The sequence below is a fragment of the Danio aesculapii genome, chromosome 4, assembly GCF_903798145.1.
Source record: "Danio aesculapii chromosome 4, fDanAes4.1, whole genome shotgun sequence".
Classification (NCBI taxonomy): domain Eukaryota; kingdom Metazoa; phylum Chordata; class Actinopteri; order Cypriniformes; family Danionidae; genus Danio; species Danio aesculapii.
Genome location: NC_079438.1, coordinates 10,144,597 through 10,168,039, shown reverse-complemented (window position 1 = coordinate 10,168,039; position 23,443 = coordinate 10,144,597). Strand labels below are relative to the sequence as shown.

At 41.7% G+C, this 23,443-nt stretch overlaps 1 protein-coding gene across 1 annotated transcript; it reads right to left on the bottom strand.

Annotated features, from left to right (window-relative positions):
• Nucleotides 1-5,172: 5,172 nt before the first annotated feature.
• LOC130222115 (gastrula zinc finger protein XlCGF57.1-like) lies at nucleotides 5,173-22,452 on the bottom strand. The gene is made up of 3 exons (XM_056454748.1): nucleotides 22,396-22,452; nucleotides 21,931-22,080; nucleotides 5,173-7,630 (listed from the first exon to the last, which is right to left on the bottom strand). The coding sequence occupies exons 2-3, from the start codon at nucleotides 22,013-22,015 to the stop codon at nucleotides 6,498-6,500; spliced, it is 1,218 nt and encodes a 405-aa protein (XP_056310723.1). The 5' UTR covers nucleotides 22,016-22,080; nucleotides 22,396-22,452; the 3' UTR covers nucleotides 5,173-6,497.
• Nucleotides 22,453-23,443: the final 991 nt, after the last annotated feature.

Sequence of the window (23,443 nt, the reverse complement as noted above, 5' to 3'; positions counted from 1 at the left end):
TCTTGTGTTGAACCACAGAAAAAGAATAAAAATAATAAAATTGTCACTTACCTTATCGGCGACCCTGTTTTCTTCTTCCCACACAAAGAACCTGTCTACAGTGGTGCCGAAACCCGGGAAGAAGAAGAGCCCTCGTTGCCAAGATGACCACTCCGTCAACCAGTCCGTTTGCGGAAGTGATCCAGGCGCTCGCGGTCCTCCACCGTGAACAGCAGCAGGAACTCCTGGATATCCAGGCCAAGCAAGAAGAGCGCTTCAAAGTCCTGGTGGAGGCCCAGCGCGAGGACCATTGTAACATCGGCCACCCACCCTCCCATAACGCTACACAAAATGGGGCCAACGGATGACCCGGAAGTATTTCTCGATTTATTCGAGAAAATGGCCAAGGCATGTGGGTGGCAGCGGGCCAATTGGCCGGTAAGAGTCATTCCGCTGCTGTCGGGCGAGGTCCAGGGTCGGCAAAGTAACCTCTCTCTCTCTCTCTCCCTCCCTGTCCCTCCTCTGTCTCTCTCTCCTCCCACTCCCAGATCGAGGGGACCGCCCATTCCGGCTCCCCGGAGGCGATCCCCAGGCCCGGACCCTCAGCGCTTCACGCCTCGCTGGGGCGCCTATCGGGACAGAGACGGGGTGGCATGAACTATGGGCGGATTCCAGTCGCCGACATGTCTCTCTCCGGCCCAATCGGTTGGTCCTACTGGCCCCGGGGGTGTAACAGGAAGGTCTGGGCCGGCGTGTTGGCATTGCGGGGGGGAGGATCATGCACCAGAAAACTGCTCCGTAATGGAGGTGGGTGCATTGATCTGCCTGCCCGATGCGCCAGCCGTCGCCCCCGGCCGCAATGGACTCAAATACCGGTGAGTATTAAGGGGGATACCTATCAGGCATTGGTGGATTCAGGTTGTAACCAAACCTCCATCCACCAATGCTTGGTGCAACGCTCGGCATTGGATAAGAGCCGCACGGTTCAGGTAAGGTGTGTGCACGGAGAGGTAAGATACTATCCGCTAACGGCTATAAAAATTCAATTCAGGGGGAAAAAGCATAATGTGGAGGTAGCGGTTAATCCACACCTCAAACACCCACTAATCTTGGAGGACGAATTGGCCTGATTTCAACAAATTATTAGGAATCTTAAGTGCGGGTGTGTCTTGGGAAAAAATAAATAAATAAATAAATCGCCGAATAGGGGGCGGGTCACTCAGCTGGGGGAATCCCAAGCGATGACATCACGCGCTGACTCAGGGGCAGGGCCGGGAATTTCCCGGTGGAAAGACTTTCCCCTAGAGTAGTCGCATGACGACACGCTGAGACATGCACTAGAAAGAGTGCAGGTCATTGATGGGAGAAACCTCCAGCCTGATCGATCCCTGTCCTATCTGTATTTTAAGATTATTAATGACAGGGTGTATCGAGTGACTCAAGACACTCAAACAAAGGAAGATACAACCCAATTATTAGTACCAAAGAGCCGTCGGGAAATGCTTTTCCAGGCGGCTCACTCGAATCCCATGGCCGGACATTTAGGTCAAGCGGCCACTCTAAATCGCCTCATGACCCGATTCTTTTGGCCGGGCATTCACAGGGATGTCAGCAGATGGTGCGCTGCATGCCGTGAATGTCAACTGATGAACCCACCGGCCACCTCAAAAGCCATTGCGCCCTTTACCAATTACGGAGATCCCCTTCGAGAGAATTGGTATGGATCTCATAGGGCCATTAGAGCGATCCGCACGCGGGCACCGCTTTGCATTAGTCCTAGTGGATTATGCAAAGCGGTACCCGGAAGCAGTAGCGCTCCGTAACATCTCGGCAAAGAGTGTTGCGGAAGCTCTGTTTAGTATGATCTCCCGAGTGGGGATCCCCAAGGAGATCCTCACTGATCAAGGCACCGCGTTCATGTCACATACACTACGCGAACTTTACGGATTATTGGGCATTAAATCGATTCACACCAGCATCTATCACCCACAAACAGACGGGCTGGTGGAGCGATTTAATCGCACGCTTAAATCCATGATCCGTAAATTTGTTCACGAGGACGCGAAAAATTGGGATAAATGGTTGGAGCCCTAATTATTTGCTGTGCGGGAGGTTCCCCAAGCCTCCACGGGGTTTTCCCCCTTCAAGCTTCTCTATGGCAGACATCCCCGTGGGGTTTTGGATGTTGTTAGAGAGGTTTGGGAGGACGAGTCTTTACAAAGCAAAAACGAAATTCAATATATCCTGGACCTACGAGCAAAACTCCACACACTGGGGCGGCTCTCTACGGAGAATTTGCTCAAGGCCCAGGAGGAACAACGCAGGCGATATGATAAGGGCACTAAACTACGAAAATTCACAAAGGGAGATAAAGTCCTTGTACTGCTGCCTTCTTCCAGTTCCAAATTACTCGCCAAGTGGCAAGGGCAGTTTGTGGTCACACGACGAGTTGGCGATCTTGATTATGAGGTGGTGCGAACGGACAGGAGAGGGGCACGTCAAATTTATCATATTAATTTATTGAAACTGTGGAGGGAGCTGGAGGAGGTGATGCTGGCGGCACTCGTCACCAGTGAGGATGACCTGGGACCGGAGAGTGTAAACCGGAATGGGGCAAACACTCTGGTCGCTGGGGGTGATCATCTTTCGCCCGCGCAGCTCACCGACGTCCGACACCTCCAAACCGAATTTGCAGACATGTTCTCCCCCCTACCCGGACGCACCAACTTAATTCAGCACCACATCGACCATCGTGGTCGTAAGGGCCAGACTGTATCGCTTGCCTGAACACAAAAAAAAGGTGGTCCAGGATGAATTAAGAAAAATGCTGGAAATGGGTGTAGTAGAAGAATCCCGCAGTGACTGGGCCAGCCCGATCGTTTTGGTACCCAAAACAGATGGGTCGGTCCGGTTTTGTGTGGATTACCGCAAATTAAATGCTGTGTCGAAATTCGACGCGTATCCAGTGCCGCGGGTTGACGAGTTGCTCGACCGGATAGGCGCTGCTCGCTATTATTCGACATTGGATCTGACAAAGGGATATTGGCAGATACCCCTAACTTCTTTATCCCGTGAAAAAACGGCCTTCACTACGCCGTTTGGTTTACACCAATTTGGGACGCTTCCATTCGGGTTGTTCGGGGCACCGGCCACGTTCCAGCGCCTGATGGCCAAAATACTGGCCCGTCACTCAGCATATGCTGCTGCCTATCTGGATGATATAATCATATACAGTAATGATTGACTTATGCAGCGGCATATGCAACATGTGCGGGCGGTGTTAACGGCGGGCCGGGCTTACGGTCAACCCGAGGAAGTGCGCGGTTGGGCGTGTGGAGGTGAGGTATCTGGGCTTCCACTTGGGCCATGGGCAGGTGGAGCCCCAAATTGATAAAACTGCAGCAATTGCAACTTGTCCAAGACCCAAGACCAAAAAGGAGGTAAGACAGTTTTTGGGTCTGGCGGGATACTACAGACGGTTTATACCAAATTATTCGGACCTTGTCAGCTCCCTGACTGATCTTACTAAAAAGGGGGAACCAGATAATGTCCAATGGTCGGAGCAATGCCAACAGGCCTTCACCGAGGTTAAGGCTGCACTTTGCGGGGGGCCGCTATTGCACACTCCTAACTTTGCTCTCCCTTTCTTTTACAAACAGATGCGTCTGAACGGGGTCTGGGGGGCGGTTCTCTCCCAGGAGGTTGAGGGTGAGGAGCGCCCGGTGCTGTACATCAGCCGGAAACTGTCCAACCAGGAGGCTAGGTACAGCACCATAGAAAGGGAATGTTTGGCGATATGGTGGGCGGTCCTCACCCTCCGTTATTATCTCCTGGGGCGAGAATTCGTCCTCTGTTCGGACCATGCTCCCCTCCAGTGGCTCCACCGCATGAAGGATACCAACGCGCGGATCACCTGTTGGTATCTCGCATTACAACCATTTAAATTCAAGGTGGTCCACAGGCCGGGCGCGCAGATGGTCGTGGCTCACTTCCTCTCCCAGGCAGGAGGGGGGCCGCAGGCCGGATGGCTGCCCGGCCTGAGACGGGCGGTGGGGGTATGTGGTGGGGAGAGCGTGGTCGAACACCCAGAAAGGGGGGAGAGCGAGTGGAGACACCGGCGGCTGGTCAGTAGCCCAATCAGAAATAATTAATAACACCTGCTTTCTCTAGTGATTGGGCCGGAGAGACGCCTTCTTCAGGGAGCGAGAGAGACCAGTCGAGAGAGAGAGAGAGCTGAGCTACAACCAGCGCCTTTGAGCCTTGTGTTGAACCACAGAAAAAGAATAACAATAATAAAATTGTCACTTACCTTATCGCCGACCCTGTCTTCTTCTTCCCACACAAAGAACCTTTCTACAACAATATTTTAAACAGTTTGATAATTTAGTTAATTAATTTATCTGGAACAAGAAGCACCCTAGGTTGCATAGGAGTACATTGCAACAGCCAGTTGATAAAAAAAAAAGAGTTGGGGCTTTCTTAGCTTTTATTTCATTATTACACCTTCAGTCTGAGATATCTTGTGCACTGGTCCATCCCTCCTGAAAGAACTCCATCTTGGTTTATGGTTGAACAAGCCATCCTACTTCCCCTTTCACCACTACAATGTCTATCCATCCATTTATTTATTCATTTTATTTTGTAAATGAGTTATTTTGAGGCTGATCTCAAAAATATATATTTTTATAATTTTGACAGAATTTTAGGTGCAGGCAAGGACTGTCTCTGCCATTTGCAGATAACGTTGTCCTTTTGGCTTCATTGGACATGGACCTTCAGCATGCAGTGGGGAGGTTTGCTGCAGAGTGTGACATGGCAGGGAAAGAAACAGCACCTATAAGTCAGAAACCATGGTGCTTGACTGGAAAAAGGTGGCCATCTCCAGTTTGGAGGAGAGTCCTTACCTCAAATGGAGTTGAAGTATCTGCGGTTTTTTTCATGAGGAATGGAATGTGAGATGTAGAGATGGATCGGTGCAGCTGCAGCAGTAATGCAGTTGATGTGATTGTCTGTTGTGGAGAAGGAGCTGAGACGACAGGCAATGTTCTCAATTTACCGCTCAATCTAGGTTCCTACTCTCACCTATGGTCATGACTGAAAGGACAAGATCTCGAATACAACTGGACACATTTTACAAAGTGTTATGACCCGCTTGTTTGAGTCCCAACATAAAAGAGAGATAAACCTACAAAATAGCCTGAATGCAAATTATTTATTATAAAGTGTAACTCATAGAACAATCAATCAAAGCAACCAACAAATGTCTAGGGATAATAATGAAGATAAAGAACTTAGGATATAATCACAACAACACTTTAACTAGATGACATTAGTAGTGCATAAGATTAAAGAGTCAATGAGATGGCAGGTCTTGACATGAGGACTCCCAAGTAGCCACAGTGTCCTGGGGTAGCTAGCACAACAACTTTTATATACTCATTAATGAGTAATGCAGGCATCCAATCAGGATTTACCACATACTCCAATCTGGATTTTTCGATCAGGGAGTCAGACAGAGAACATCATCTAAAACAACACTGGCTACATGAATACACTGGAGAGTGGAGTACAGATGTATCCGCACCTGTACAATCACTTGCAAAGAGATTTTAAGCCGCAGAGGTGCTGTTAACCAGATGTTTATGAAACTGTTCTTTTCTCAGCCGCCATCATTGTGTTTACGGTAAACGAAACACATTTACAACCCCACCTACTGCAGTGTAGGAGTGTTGGAAAACAGTAAACTGAGCCTTTTCAAACATTATTTAGACATGAAACATCCTGTGCACAGAGAAAATGTTTTGCTGCATTCATGTGATGTGTGCAACTTTTTGTCCATGTGTTTCTTAAGCTGTGCCGAATGATCTGTACAGTTTCTCTCCAGTGTGAAACCTCTTGTGTTTTCAGATGTGTTAACTGATTAAATCTCTTGTCACAGTGTGAACACTTGTTCGGTCTCTCCAGTGTGAATCGTCTGGTGCAGTTTCAATTTTGGAGCTGTAACAAAAGTCTTCTCACACTCCAAGCACATATACTCTCTCACACCAGTGTGGATCTTCATGTGTTCATTAAGGTTTGCTGATCGGTTGAAACTCTTCCTGCACTGAGTGCATGTGAATGGTTTCTCTCCAGTGTGGGTCTTCATATATTTATTAAGGTCTGAGGAGTTGCTTAAACTCATCCCACAATGAAGCTGCGGTCACATTAGAATTTGAGCAAGCAAAATTCTGTTGTAAGGCGCTGCGAAAAGGGGCGGGATTAAACAAGATGATTAGACACTAAAAAAGTGAGCGATTGGTCCATATTTTAAAATTTCTGTCCAGAGAGGTCATGTTTTGATCTTCGATTGGTTTCACACATTCAAGTGATGTGATTTCACAGGTCAGAGTTCACCAAGCTTGAACTTTGCAAGGCAATGAACTGCGAAACTTGACACACAAACTTGCGTTTCCGGTCTGACGCATTCGCGTGCACATGAATAGAAGTCTATGGGGAGAAAAGTCCAGCGTGACCGGGACTTAAGAGCAAGTGAATGGTTTCTCTCCAGTGTGGATACTCATGTGGTGATTAAGGGATGATGATTGGCTGAAACTCTTCCCACACTGAGTGCATGTGAATGGTTTCTCCCCAGTGTGGATCCTCATGTGGTGATTAAGAGATGATGATTGGCGGAAACTCTTCCCACACTGAGTGCATGTGTATGGTTTCTCTCCAGTGTGGATCCTCATGTGTTTATTAAGGTCTGATGAGCAGTTAAAACTCTTCCCACACTGAGTGCATGTGAATGGTTTCTCTCCAGTGTGGATCCTCATGTGGTGATTAAGGGAGGACCATTGGCTGAATCTCTTCCCACACTGAGTGCATGTGAATGGTTTCTCTCCAGTGTGGATCCTCATGTGGTGATCAAGGTATGATGAACGGCTGAAACTCTTCCCACACTGAGTGCATGTGTATGGTTTCTCTCCAGTGTGGATCCTCATGTGTTTATTAAGGTGTGATGAGCAGTTAAAACTCTTCCCACACTGAGTGCATGTGTATGGTTTCTCTCCAGTGTGGATCCTCATGTGTTTATTAAGGTGTGATGAGCAGTTAAAACTCTTCCCACACTGAGTGCATGTGTATGGTTTCTCTCCAGTGTGGATCCTCATGTGTTGATTAAGGTGTGATGATTGGCTGAAACTCTTCCCACACTGAGGGCATGTGAATGGTTTCTCTCCACTGTGGCTCCTCATGTGTAGATTAAGGGATGGTGATATGCTGAAAGTCTTCCCACACTGAGTGCATGTGAATGGTTTCTCTCCAGTGTGAATCATCATGTGTAGTTTAAGGGATGATGAGTGGATGAAACTCTTCCCACACTGAGTGCAAGTAAATGGTTTCTCTCCAGTGTGGATCATCATGTGTTTATTAAGGGATGATGATTGGCTGAAACTCTTCCCACACTGAGTGCAAGTGAATGGTTTCTCTCCAGTGTGGATCATCATGTGAATCCTAAGTTTGCTTTTGCTTGCCAAACTCTTTCCACACTGAGTGCAGGTGAAACGATTCTTATCTCTCCTTTTCAAAATACCATCAGTCTGTAAAAGAGTTTTTTCCTCAATTTTCACATGATGTTCCTCCTCTTTCCTCCCCTCATTCTCTTCAATTAGGTCTGAAATAAATAAATATTAGTTTTCATTAGTTTTATTTAAGTTAGTTTTCATTAAGTCTTAAAAACTCTCATCAAAAGCTGAAAAGTGAAATGACACTGGAAACATTGGCTACACACTCTGCAATTTTGATGCACATTAAATGTAAAATAAATCCAATCATATTTTGTTCAGCCCTTTAATGTGTACATATTTAAGCAGATTCAATTCAATTCATCTTTATTTATCTAGTGCTTTTACAACGTAAATTGTGTAAAAGCCGCTTAACGCTTTACAGTTATAGTAAATTGAAACTATGTCAGTCATAAAAGTTTCTTGGTCATATTGATAAGACACAGATTTGAACGCTGTACATGGCCTATTTTTATTTGTAAATATTCATAATTACAACAAAATGTTTTTCTAAAATTTGTAAAGCAGACAGGAAATACTTGTTCATTCTGTGCCTGACTGGTAAACGCATCAGAAAAAAGGTTCTTCGGTAACAGCTCAACAAACTGCTGAATATTTGCCTCACAGACATGAGACATACCTGTACAGCATCTGCATAAAGGCTGGATTGTGCACCTTTCCCTTTGTGTGCTGTTGGGTCATTTTTTTATCCATTCTGGGGTGATTTTGAGGCTTAATTTGGCCAAAACTTCCTCTGTGTTTCATCAAATGGACTGATATTTGGAGACATCTTATTTTGAATTATTCTGGGAAAATGCTTTGAAATAAAAAATCCTCAATACACTCTGGGTAAATTTATTCCATTTTCGTTATATTCATGGCTGTTTTTTTTCTCTTTAGGCCTCTATTTAACAATGTTTTTTGATTGCAAAGCCATGACAGCATATAACCATGCATTGATCTGCTGTCCAGATCTTGAAGCACTGTTTATTAACTGTAAGCCTTTTTACTCCCCGCGCGAGTTCTGCTCGTTCATCCTCGTCAGTGTTTACATTCCTCAGCTCACGCACGCAAGTCTGGCGATACAGAAACTAGCTGATCAGATCACGGTGTTAGAGCAACAACACCCGGACTCTGTTTTAATCATTCTCTGGGATTTTAACAAAGCAAAACTATCCCGTGAACTGCCAAAATATAGACAGCATGTTACATGTCCCACAAGAGACAGCAATATTCTGGATCACTGCTATACTACAATAAAGGATGCATACCGCTCCATTCAACGAGCAGCTTTGGGACACTCTGACCATTGTTTGATTCATCTCATTCCAACCTACAGGCAGAAACTGAAAACAGCCAAACCTGTATTAAGATCTGTGAAAAGATGGACTAACGAAACAGAGCGGGATCTACAAGCCTGTTTCGACCTCACTGACTGGAGTGTTTTTGAAGCTGCTGCAAACTATCTGGATGAGCTCACAGAGACTGTAACATCTTATATCAGTTTCTGTGAAGACGTGTGCATTCCTACCAGGACTCAACTCACATACAACAATGACAAACCATGGTTCACTGTAAAACTCAGACAGCTACGTCAGGCCAAGTAGGTTGCTAACAGGAATGGGGATAGGGCCTTGTATAAGCAGGCCAAATACACACTGGAAAAGAAGATCAGAGTCGCAAAAAGGAACTATTCTGAGAAACTAAGGAGTCAGTTCTCTTCCAGCGACTCAGCATCCATGTGGAAAAGTCTGAAAAACATCACAAACTACAAGACACCATCCCCCAGCACTGTAGACAATTAACGACTTGCAAACGACCTGAATGAGTTTTACTGCTGGTTTGAGAAAACCCCCCACACCCACTCTGAACTGCTCTTCACGCCACCATTAACACCTCCACCACCCCCCGCCTCCCTCATACCTGCCCTACAGTTTAACGAAGATGAGGTGCACCAGGTTCTCCGGAAACAGAAGAGGAAAAAAGCACCAGGCCCAGATTTTATAACACCAGCCTGTTTAAAATCCTGTGCTGACCGACTGGCCCCCATCTTCACCCTGATTTTCAACAGATCACTGGAGCTGTGTGTAGTGCCCTCCTGCCTCAAATGCTCTACCATCATCCCCATCCCAAAGAAACCCAAACTTACAGGACTAAATGACTACAGACCGGTGGCACTAACATCTGTGGTCATGAACTCCTTTGAAAAACTGATGCTGGCCCACCTGAAGGACATCACTGAACCCTCACTGGACTCTCTTCAGTTTGCCTACAGAGCAAACAGGTCTGTGGATGATGCAGTAAATATGGGACTGCATTATGCTCTGCAACACCTAGACAGACCAGGGACCTATGTGAGGATCTTGTTTGTTGACTTCAGCTCGGCGTTTAACACTATCATCCCAAAACTTCTCCTGCCCAAATTAACTCAGCTCTCTGTGCCCACCTCTGTCTGTCAGTGGATCAACAGCTTCCTAACGGACAGGCAGCAGCTGGTGAAGCTGGGAAAATTCTTATCTAGCATCCGCACAATCAGCACTGGCAACCCCAGGGGTGTGTCCTCTCCCCACTGCTCTTCTCCCAGTACACGAATGACTGCACATCAAAAGACTCCTCTGTGAAGCTCTTGAAGTTTGCAGACGACACCACACTTATCGGCCTCATTCAGGACGGTGACGAGTCTGCTTACAGACAGGAGGTTAAGGAGTTGGCTGTCTGGTGTAGCCACAACAACCTGGAGCTCAACACGCTCAAAACAGTGGAGATGATAGTGGACTTCAGGAGAAACCCCCCTGCTCTCCCCCCACTGAGCATCATGGACAGCATTGTGGCAGCAGTGGAGTCATTCAGGTTCCTGGGCACCACCATCTCTCAGGACCTGAAGTGGGACACTCACATTGACTCCATTGTCAAAAAAGCTCAACAGAGGCTGTACTTTCTTCGTCAGCTGAAGAAATTTAACCTCCCAAAGGAGCTGCTGAAACAGTTCTACACCTCCATCATTGAATCAGTCATCTGCACATCAATAACTGTCTGGTTTAGCTCAGCTACTAAATACGACCTCAAAAGACTACGTTGAATAGTTCGGACTGCTGACTCCCTTCCTACTCCCCAAGAACTGTACTTATCCAGAGCGAGCAGAAGGGCTGCCAAAATCACTCTGGACCCCTCACATCCAGCACACTGCCTCTTTGAACTTTTACCTTCTGGTCGACGCTACAGAGCACTGCGCACCAGAACAGCCCGACACAGAAACAGTTTCTTCCCTCAGGCAATCCATCTCATGAACACTTGATGATAATAATTGCGAAACCAATATCACTACTTGCTATACACTTTTATACACATATAGACTTATTTAACAACACACTTTACATGCCAATTTGCACATAACAGCTGCACATATAATGTTGTATATAGTAATAAACATGTACATACACTTGTCAATCTGTATATTTGCACTCACTACTTACTTCTATTTTTTAAAATATATTTATTATCTGTTTTTTGTCCTGTCTCTGTAATCCTGTTGCACTGTAGAAGCTCTGTCACGAAAACAAATTCCTAGTATGTGTGAACATACCTGGCAATAAAGCTCTTTCTGATTGTTTTCTGTGATGACAGTCAACATTGTTTAATTTGTCTTTACCCATGGGATGGCAAAAGAAAATGGGTGAGAGTATAAAGGAAGAGGAGGAGAGTTGAAGAGGGCAGCATTATGTGGTGTGCGGAAGAAAGAGAAGTTGACTAAACTTTTGCAGTGTGGGGAAACGAGTTGAGAAACCGGGTTGAGACAAGCAGTGTAAACTTAATGACTGGCTGTGAGAAACAAAAAGTGAAAGTACGTATTAAAGTAACAGAGCAAAGACAGCTGTCCTGTTACTGAAGTGCTCCTGACGTCTGTGAATGAGTGCGTCACCAAAGACTTCAGTGCAATGTGTCCTGAACAAAATCAACTTATCGATTTATCTCACTGGCATGGAGTCAGCTGCCGAAAGCCTTCATCCTGCAGTCGACAGTGTCGGAGTTTCCTGTTAGGCACCTGTGGCTGCTATTCACCGGCTGGGTTCGTCAACAGCCTCAACCCTTACATCCACACCTCCACTTTCGCCATTCCCCTCTCATTTTCCTCGACCTCTCCGCTCCGTGGGTAAGGAGCAAAAGTTTTTGTTTTCTTTGCCCAAATTCTCATTTTATTTATCTTTGTTTTCTCTCCGTACTATTATCACAGTATTTTCCCCCGTTTTCAAATCTGATGAATCTGCTGGCCTGAAATCATTTGCATTTTTTTCCTTTCACTTTCATTTGAGTTAGAAGTGCTGAGAGTTTTGTGTTTCATTGTGATTATTGTTATATTGTTTGTTTTGGACTTCCGGTCGGAGCGGTGCCATGTGTAGACGCAAACTGTTGAGGTCCTAAAGTGAAACCTAAAATTGCGATTAATATTGCTTTTATCCTAAATACTATTACCTTAAACCTACCAATACTGGAAAATAAGCATTTATAAGTGTATGAGTCTAGCTGTTCTGAGCGTAATTCAACTTAAATCAGGATGAATAAAGGCCGTAGCAACCATAGGGAGGCGGAATCCGCTACTAGCCTCCATGCTAATGCTAACCCCGAAGTGCAAACTGCATCTAAAAAAAGAGACGGCTCCGGCGAGTGATAACAGTGCGGTCCTTCAAGCTATTGATGCACTAAAGGGCGATTTGATTAGGCCGATTTTGAAAAGGCCGTTGCACGGTCAAATTAACTTTGCAATCTAATTGACCAGGTTCAGACAGAATTACGCTATGTTGTGGAGCACATTAATGCCAAAGTGGAAGCAGCGGAAGAGCGAGTGACTGGTCTAGAGTCTGTGTTGGGTGGATACTCCAACTCTCTTACTACCCTGCAAAAAGGGTTTAGTGTCGTGAAAAAGGAGCTGGCTGTGCTGAGAGACCGAAGCGAGGATCTTGCGAGGTCTCGTCGCTCAAATCTCTGCATTATGGGAGTTAAAGAAGGACAGGAGCATGGCAGACGCATGACAGAATTTGTAGCCAGCCTCCTGAAAGATACCCTGAACCTTGAGAAGACTCCATTTCTGGATCGTGCACACAGCACTCTACGCAGCAAACCAGTGGACGACAAGAAACCGCCACGTGCCTTTGTGATTAAATGCCACTACTTTTCCGAAAAAGAGGTTCTTTTGAAGAAAGCAATTGAAATGAAGGCAATCACGACAGTACATTGGGCTGTCAAAGTATGTGCATGATAAGATTCAAAGGCCTTTTCTTCAACATCACAATCATCAAGGTTTATGCACCCACTGAAGAAGCTGATGAGAACGCCAAAGACCGATACTACGATAATCTAGAAAGGATATGATACAGCCCCTAACCATGATCTTAAAATGATAATAGGTGATCTTAATGCAAAGGTCGGGAGAGAGACTATATATAGACCAACTATAGGAAAAGAAAGCTTACATACGGAGTCTAATGATAATGGGAACAGATAGGTTGATTATGCTGTAAGCAATAAGATGACATTGACGAGCACATATTTCCCACAAAAAGATATCTACAAGACGACATGGGGACAAAGAATAGCCCGAATAAGTATGAAGAATAATACAAAAGCGCGTAGATTTTCAGAAACAAGAATGGATTTTGCCACAAAGATAAACAGTGAACTCAATCAAAGATCCTCCCTAAGTGATGGAACCATTGAGGGCGACTAGGCTGCTATAAAGAATTCAATCAGATCAGCTGCACGGGAAACGATTGGCTTCAAGAGATCAGAAAGTAAACAGCATTGGTTTGATAAAGAGTGTGCTGAAGCAATCCAAGCAAGAAATGATGCATGGAAAAAGATGCTCCAGAAAAACACCAGGAACAACCATCATGAGTTTGTAAGAGCACGAACAAATGCCACACACATCTGCAGACAGAGAAAGAGAGAGTGGAGGAGCAAGCAAATCAAAGAAACAGAGGAAATGGCAGGAAAGAAAGAAATCAGAGCTATGTATGGACGGATAAGGAAAGAAAAGATTGGATTTTAAGCCGGAAATACGATGATCCTAGGAAAAGATGGTAACCTAGAAGCAGTTCCTACCAGGGTTAAAGAATGGTGGCTAGAATGGTTTAAAGACCTACGGAATCATAATAGCGAAATCGGGCTATTTGAAAGCCAACAGACAACAGCTCCCGAAGTGGAAATGTCGGAACCTAGGCTTTCAGAGGTGGAAGAAGTTATCGGGTCAACAAAGAACCATAGAGCTCCAGGAGAAGATCTGATCACTGCAGAACTGATAAAAAATGTGGTGAAATGCTTGTAGAAAAGTTTAGGGATCTAATCATTAAAATCTGGACACAGGACAAAATGCTGGAAGAATCGCACAGATTTTTCCTATCCACAAGAAGGGAGCAAAGCTGAACTGTGCTAACTATCTAAATGTAGCTTACAAAGTGCTTAGCAAATTAATTGCTCAAAGATTGGAAAGATACGCTGAGAAAATACTAGGTGGCTACCAATGTGGGTTTAAGTGTGGAAGATCGACTGTTGACCATATCTTTACAATCAGAAGCACCATGGAAAAATTCTATGAATTTAATATTGAGACCCATCAACTATTTGTGGACTATAAAGAGGCCTATGATAGTGTAGACCGTTCATACTTGTTAAGAACTTTGACAGACTTTGGAATACCATCAAAATTAGTGAGACTGATATAAATGACACTCGGAGAGACTGCAGGGAAAGTGATGATAGCTGGTGAACACTCTCAGGGTGATGCACTTTCCTGTACCCCGTTTAATTTAGTACTGGAGAAAATAGTGCAACAAATAGATGTGAACCCTGGAGGTACATTGTTTAATAGGACAGTGCAGTATCTGGCTTATGCAGATGAGGTAGACCTACTCAGCAGGAGGGAAAGAGAACTGAAAGAAAGCTTCATACAGCTAGTAAGAGAATCACATCGGGCAGGCCTACATGTGAATACAAACAAGACAAAATATATGCTTGTGTTAAGGTGTTAGAGTGCCACAACGGAACCCCTGCAGGTAGGAACGCACTTCTTTGAACGTGTCCATAATTTCAAATATATGGGATCTCTGCTGACAGACTGCAACAAAAACAGCGAGGAAATAAAAGAGAGGTTGAAGGTGGGAAACAAGGCATACTACAGCATGCAGCACCTCATCAAATCTTGTCTGCTGAGCCGAGCAAGCAAGGAAAGACTACCGTACAGTACTGCGGCCAGTGGTATTGTATGCCAGTGAAAAGTGGGTATTGAGAACTCGGAACAAACTGCTTTTAAACACATGGGAGAGATCCTAAGGAGGATTTACGGACCGAAGTGTGACCAAGGTGAATGGCGCATAAAGAATAATGCATAAGTGGTAGACATGTATGCGACGCCAAACCTGGTCACGGAAATAAAGAGGACCCATATAAGATGGCTGGGCCATTTAGAGACACTCCCTGAACAAAGAGCTGTTAAAAGAGCATACAAGCCAAAACTAGATGGAAGGAGACGTCCTGGTAGGCCACGGAAGAGGTGGTTAGAGGACATAGAAGATGATCTATGTACCCTAAGTGTGCATGCCTGGAGAATGCAGGCTTTGGATCGGGAAGGCTGGAGAGGAGTGGTGGAAGAGGCCAGGGCTCTACAGGGGCCGTAGCGCCGCCGGAAGAAGAATGGGATACTCAGAAAGCATATATAAGTGGACAGATTATTTCATATCAAGCTAGTGCAAATAAAAGTCAAACCGGCTTACAGAGATTATGAAAAAAATAATACAATTGATGAACTACACTTAACATCACCTTCCGAAGAGCTCCATAAGAAAAGACTTATTCTGCAAGTGGAATATGACTCCTTGACAAGTGAAAATGCAGAGGACCTCCACATAAGATCATGCCAGATTCATTACAAACATGGTAGACGAGCTGGTAAGTTATTGTGTTACCAACTGAAACAATCCTTAGCAGCTGGTTTTATAGCAGCAGTTAGTAAAGCTGATGGCAGTATTATTACTGATCAACAGAAAGAGCTTTAGAATCAGAAAGAGCTTTATTGCCAGGTATGTTCACACATACGAGGAATTTGTTTTCGTGACAGAGCTTCTACAGTGCAACAAGATAACAGAGACAGGTCAAAAAACAGATAATAAATATATATTTTTAAAAAATACAAGTAAGTAGTGAATGCACAGGGAACAGGGAATCAATAACGAATTAAAAAACTTCTAAAAAACTTTTTAGAGCTCTGAGGTAAATTAAATTGAACGTATTGATTTAATTATTTGGAATTACCATCCCTCTGTGATTCAGATCAGTTGGCATTAGAAGGAAATAAAACACCTTCTAAAATTGAAAATGCAATCAAAAAATTGAAAACCAGAAAAGCACCAGGCCCTGATGGCTTCCTGGTCAAGTTTTATAAGAAGTTTTTTTTTTTTTTGCCAAGCTAACACCCCTGATGTGCAAGGTATTGCTAAAGCTCTTGTCTCAGCATCACTCCCCTCCTCCATGACATTGGCTGTTATAACAGTACTTCTTAAAAAGGGTAAGGATTCACTTAAATGTGGATCTTATCATCCGATCAGCTTACTCTACTGTGATTATAAGATCCTGGCTAAAGAGCTGGCGAGTGGAGTGAGTCATGAGAAAGATAATTCACCCAGATCAAACTGGTTTTATTGTTGGGAGACAGTTATCTTACAACCTTAGTCAATTATTTAATACTATTTATTTACCTAAAAATAATAACAATCCAGAGGTCTTAATTACTTTAGATGCCCATAAGGCATTTGATAGAATAGAGGATATCTATTTATTTACAGCGCTTTAAAAGTTTGGTTTTGGTCCTGAATTCTGTTCCTGGGGAAAATTTTTATATTCCCGGACCTAAGCATCCATTCGAACAAATAACATAATTTCTAAATGCTTTCCACTCTCTAGGGGAACAAGACAGGGCTGCCCTCTGTCCTCTCTGGTCTTTGACATTGCCATCGAACCTCTTGCAACCGTATTAAGGAACTCAGATGGCTTGCAAGGAATTTTCAGAGAGGGACAAGAACATAAGCTCCTGCTATATGAGGATGATCTTGTTATTCTGTCAAATCCAGATTCATGTATTCCAAAAGCTCTTACAATAATTTCAGAATTTGGAAATGTTTCTGGATACAAAGTCAATCTAGCAAAGAGTCTCCTTTCCCCTATCAATGATAGAGCACAGCAAATGTCTTTCCAATCCTTTCCATTTTCAGTAAGTCCTAATAAATTTGTATATCTGAGTGGGAATGTGACATGCAAATATAAGGATTTGTTCAATAATAATGTTAAAACGACATTAGACAAAGCCAAATGAGACATGGCGCAGTGGTCAACCCTTCCTTTATCTTTGGCTGGAAAGATCAATTCCATTAAAATGACAATTCTACAAAGATTTTGAGTTCTACTTCAGACCGTGCCTGTTTTTATTCCCAAGTCATTTTTCAAGGCTTTGAATAATTGTATTTCTACATTTCTCTGGGATAAGAAAATTCCTCGCATAAGAAAGGAATTCTTGGAAAGAAAAAAGGAATAGTGGCAATTGGCAATTCCAAATTTCTTATACTATTATTGGGCAACCAATTTGCACAAACTGATATTCTGGTTTTCCAACATCTGTGATGATGAGGCCCCACTTTGGCCCCACTGATGGAACAGCAAACGTCTAATCCAGTGTCTTTATGCTCACTAATTTGTGCTCCGATTCCAGTGAGTAAACAATATTCTATGAATAACCCAGTTATAAACGGATCACTTAGAATATGGTCACACTTTAATACAAAACAAGCATTGCCTTCTGCTACCATTTTGTTAAATCCGTTATTTCCTCCCTCTCTTATAGATTCAGCATTCCAATTCTGGTCTAGGAAGGGAGTTAACGGTGTTAAGGACCCGATTAAAGATGGCATATTTATCCCATTTCAACAGTTAAGAACAGGCATTGAGATTCCCCGTTCTAATTTTTTAGGCACCTTCAGGTCCGTAGTTTCGTTAAAAAAAACTCTCCTTCACTGAACCAACCAGAAGCATGCTGGATAGATATAAATAAATATGGTAAATATGGACCCATATCAAAGGGGTATGATGTCCATGTTATATGAAGCGATTCAAAGAACTGCCTCCCCTTCCCTAAATCGTATAAAGTAAAAATAGGAAGACAAACTGGGACTAGAAATATCTGATACAGCCTGGCAATATGCCATAGAACTGGTACACTCATCTTCTGTATGTATTAGACATGGTCTTCTTCAGTTTAAGGTGCTTCATAGGCTTCACCTATCTAGAAGCAAGCTGGCAAAAATGTATCCAGGGTCAGATTCATCTTGGCCCAGATGTGGTTTGGAGCCAGCAGATCTGAGTCATATGTTCTGGGGATGCCCTAGATTACATAAATTTTGGACCGATATTTTTAGATCATTTTCATCTATATGTAATAAAGATATGGATCCTAATCCTTTGACCTTTATTTTTGGTACAGTGCCAGAAGAAATGTACCTGTCAGCTAATCACATTGAAATCATTGCTTTTTCTTCTTTATTGGCAAGATGCCTGATACTTCTCAGGTGGAAAAAAAAACAAACCCGCCATCCCACCAACATTGGATATTAGAAGTGTTATCACGACTTAAACTCGAGCACCTTAAGTAAACCATCAGAGGCTCTACAAAAAAGTTTTATGAGGTTTGGCAGCCTTTCCTATCATACACTGAACGCTCAGGGGTTATTATATCCTAATTAAGAATTTATCCCTAATTTCCTAATGTGTTTTATCTATTTTTATTTATTTTTCTCTTTCTCCTTTTTTCTTTATGGGGTGCGAGTATGTTTGTAGCTATGTACCATGTTAATTTGTTGTTCAATATGTGTGTTGTGGAAAAATTGAAGACTTTTGAAAAATCAATAAAACTATTTGAATAATAAGAATGTAAGCAGAACTAAAAAATAGTGTTTAGAACGAGTAATAATCCCATTAATCTAGTTACAGAACAAGTCTCTATCGAAGGTCTGTGAATTTAAGCTAATTATTCATTAAAGAAGGACCATCCATTCTCACACGTGACTTTGTTCTTTGTGTGACTGAAATGTAGGCAATAGCTGTGTTTCCATCCAAAAATGTGAATTAAATTTATTTACAAACCTGGAATATTGCATAAAACATGTGCGAATAAAGCAGCGTTTCCATCCAATGAATCAAAGAGAACAAAATCATAATTTCCTGATTAACTGGTGCCAAATATCAACAGTAAAAATAACCTTGAATCTTTTCTTTATATAATAAATGACTTTCACCTCAGAGTACAATGCCGACACACAAGCGCGTGTTGGCGTTTGAAGCCATGAGACGCGGAGAACAGATGCTCTCGACAAGCTCCAAATGCTCTGGAGGTCATCAATAATATAACAACATTAATACTGAAACGGTTAAGGCGTTTTAGAATGACCAAAACAACATTTCAGATGTTTTACAGTGTGCTCAGCCTGCTGGTTTGTCCATTCACACACATTTTCATCATCATATGATTTCTTATAACAAACCTCTTTTTAATGCACATACTGGAATTTGTTCAGTAAAAGTGCTTGTGTAGTTAACGTAAGTTTAGCTTTTTTTATCGAATAAAAAGTTTATCCTTCTCAGTTATGCGCATGTTTTTTATGCCTATATTTCAAAAGTTATGTGCATCATGACCTTTCCATCAACCGTCTTTAAAAAAGGGGAGGAGACCGACAGAAACTCTGAGTTTAGAGAATAAAACCTGCTACTGACCAGGTTAGGTTCCACAGCGTAAGTTACCACGGTAACTGACTCTGAGTTAAAGTTACCTCTCTTTCAGAAACAGGCTTGACTTACCCTGCTTTCTCCAGTTTGACAAACCTGCCATTTCGAAACAAAAAACACAGAGTTTCTCTCATTTCAGGGTTAAAATACTCTGAGTTTTCACTTAACCTTCTTTCTGAAACAGGGCCCTGATCTCATATGCTAGTATTTTAGAACTTCAGTTGCCTATTAGAGAAATGACCAGGAATAATCAACGGCTACTTGCTCTACAAACAAGTGTGTTCATGACTATACATGCAAAGAAACACAATAAAATTAGAAAATACGACTTTGCAACAGGCGACGTGGTGGTGCAGTAGGTAGTGCTATTGCCTCACTGCAAGGAGGTCACTGGTTCGAGCCTTGGCTGGGTCAGTTGGCGTTTCTGTGTGGAGTTTGCATGTTCTCACCACGTTTGTGTGAGTTTCCTTCGAGTGCTCCGGTTTCCCCCACAGTCCAAAGACATGCGGTACAGATGAATTGGGTAAAGCTAAATTGTCCGTAGTGTATGAGTGTGAATGAATGTGTATGGATGTTTCCAAGATATGGGTTGCAGCTGGAAGGGCATCCGCTGCATAAAACATATGCTGGATAAGTTGGCGGTTCATTCTGCTGTGGTGACCCCAGATTAATAAAGGGACTAAGCCGAAAAGAATGTGAATGAATGAATGGATGACTTTACAACATCAAGCAGTATTAGGCATGGGCCAGTATAAGATTCTGACTATATGATAACCTTGAATAACAATATCACGGTTTCACAGCACTGTGATTACTGCTCTAAATATATTCTTTTTAAATATCTGGGTAAAACACAAAAACTTTTCCCCCTTTGAACACAATATATTTTCTTTTGAGACACTTTGAAAATATTTTGGAGCAGTAAACATGTCCAGGCTGAATAATTCAAATGAATCATTGACTTCTGCTGTCTTCATTTGTTTCATAAACACAGATTTCTTTACAATTTAAAATGGCATCTTTGTATATCTTTTCTGCTGGAGATACTGTTGTCCTGAAACACTTAAAACAGCAGCACAACACTGTTTTTACGATCTAAAAATTCATTCTTTATAAAAGTCTCAAGCAAAAAGATTCCAATGGCGGCGCCTGCTGGTACATGAAGATTATGGTCAATATTCAGATGAACTTTACACTCAAATGTTTGCATATCATCAGCATGCTGTAATCCATTACTTATCAGCAAGTCATTTTTAGACTAGTTTGTTGGCCAGTTGTAGTCAGTGCATTGCTAAACGTTATTGTTCCACTATAATTTGTTCGTTTTGCTTCATGTCCTCCCACAACATCACCATATGATTTAGAACACTGTACAATGTTTTATAATAATTAATTATTTTAGTGTCCATTTCGTTCAGCATATTTAAAATTCTGACATACTTTAAACCAGGGTTTCTGCAGGTTTCACCAAGTTAAATGCAAGACTTCTAAAGACATTTTTAAAACCATTATGAATGAAATTTTAGACTCATAAAAGGCTAAGGGCTAATAATACAATAATAAATGAATAATGAAAAAGACAATATTTTAAATATTTCTTAGCAAAAGATTTTAAATATTGTGTAAAAAATAGCAAGCTATACTTGTATCCATGCACTTTTTTTCCAAAATAAACTTTATTTAAATAAAAAAAAATAAACAAATGTTTTAAAAACTATAATAAACTAAACCTATGCACAACAATCTGTCCAGGTCGATGGCCTCAGCAGTAAAATACATGGAGCACGTTTAAACAAATGTTATTGTAAGGAAAATAATTAAACCATTATGATAAATAGAGTTAAAATGACCTTTTTGAATAAAAGTTGAAAGTTTTATTGAGATGGATTGTTGGTGATTGTATGGGTTTTGGCCAGATTGGGTAGCAAAACATGAACAAAGGAAAATGAAGACTTGTTTAAAAAAGATTTAAGACCTACAACACAATATTTCAGTAAATTTAAGACTTTTTAAGACCCCACGGAAACCTGGTTTAAACACAATAGCCCTGGTTATTAGTTATTATAATAATGATGTAATTCTAACTCAGATACTATCTGTGAGAACTAGTAACAACTACTAGAAACAAGTTTAAACCCATAAAGAATTTGGAATTGTGATCAACGTGACATATGCAAATGGAAAGTACTAAGCCAACACTATCACTGTAATAGCAGATATCTTCTATGAGAAAACTGTAGGTCAAATATCGTCAGCTCAGTTAAACTTTTTTAATTTATTGTTTTTATTTATTTTATATAGCCCCAGTGCTCAAGGACACTTAACAAACAGTAGGAGAACAAGAAAAGCAATAACCTTAAGAAGGTAGAGAAAATGGGAGACTAATAATACATAAAACGAAAGACAAAAGACATGAGAACAAGTAACAAGAAAGAAACTCATTCCTGTCTTTCAATGAGTGCTTATGTGCATTTAGGAGAACTAGGCAGCACACTCAGGGCTGCAAGATGGATTTAATTTAGTATTCTTATTATTAAAATATATCTGAATGAGGATCAAATGACTGAGTTGGTCTTTGAGAATGAAAACTAACCTGTTTGTTCCTGCAGATCTTCATGTTTGACTCTGAATGTTTCTTCAATCTTCACATCTTCACTCTCCTCTTTAATAAACGCCATCTTTATAAGAGTGTGGAGATCAGTCGCTTCAGCAGGAGTTTTTCTCTGTGTTTGAACACGTTATCCTGTTTAAAATGAACAAAACAATGAACAGAAACAACTTCTCTTCAACACTTGCTTCAACAGTTTCTTTATATGAGAGAAATTAACAAAAAGAAATCAGGTAAAATGTTTCTTTAAAACAATTATTACACACTTTTTGTTGCTTTATTCAAACAATAGCCCTCAGTTACTGAGAATAAAATAGTACTACGATGTATAAAGGGTTAAAATATTATCTCTAACAACAGGAACATAATTTAGCATCGTATAAAAAACCTAAAACTACAGAACTATGAATTAAAATCGGTTTATATCTGTAAACGTTTTAAATCACAAACCTTTCTCCAGTTGAATCACAGCGCTGAATCGGGTGCCGACTGATGACGTCACACGCCACGCCAAAATAAAAGTCTTTTTTTGTTTGGCTTTTTTGCCACTTCTTCTTCTTCTTGTGGGGTTAATGGCGGTTGGCAGACCAACTTACATGGTGCATTCCCGCCACCTACTGGATAGGAGTGTGGAGCGCATAATGTAGGAAAAAGCATGGGAACAAAAGATTATATATATGAATGAAGGGGATGAGATTACCAGAGGGAAAAGCGAACAGGAAGGAGAAGATAGGAGGAAAATAAAAATAAATAAATAAATAAAACAAATTTAAAGTTTAAAATCTAAATAAATTTACAATTTCTTTATTTTGCTAAACTATTCTCAAATTCTATTAATCATTTTTGTTTCTTTTAAGTAATTAATTAATTGGAGTATTATTTTACCTTGATTTGCACCATTTCTTAATAAGGTCTGAAATGACAGATTATTTATCCCGTAAATGTTTAATCCTTTAATTAATTGACTTCTCTGTTTTTCATATGCAACACATTCTTTAATTACATGTTCTAATGTTTCTATTTCCCCACATTTGTCACAGCAGCCTGTCTCATGCTTTCCTATTCTAAACTTATACTGGATTAGCAAACAATGACCAACATGCAACCTAGTTATCACTACATCATTCCTTCTATTTCCAAACTTATTTCTAATAACACCCACACATCCTTGAATACTATGCATATGCCTGCCTTTTTCTCCATTTTCCCACTCCCTCTGCCATTTCCTACTTATTTCCTTTGCAATCATGTTTTTCATCTCTGACTTACTTATTTTTATTTTTATTTGAGTATGTTGCAATGCTTTCTTTGCAAGTTGATCTGCCTCTTCATTTCCTACTACTCCCATGTGGCCAGGAATCAGAATCATTTTTATTGCAAAGTGTGCTTCACACACACAAGGAATTTGTTTTGGCTACAGGAGCTTCCAGTGTACATAAAGTGACAAGTGACAACACAAAATAAATCTGAAAACATAAAATAATAATAATAAAAATGA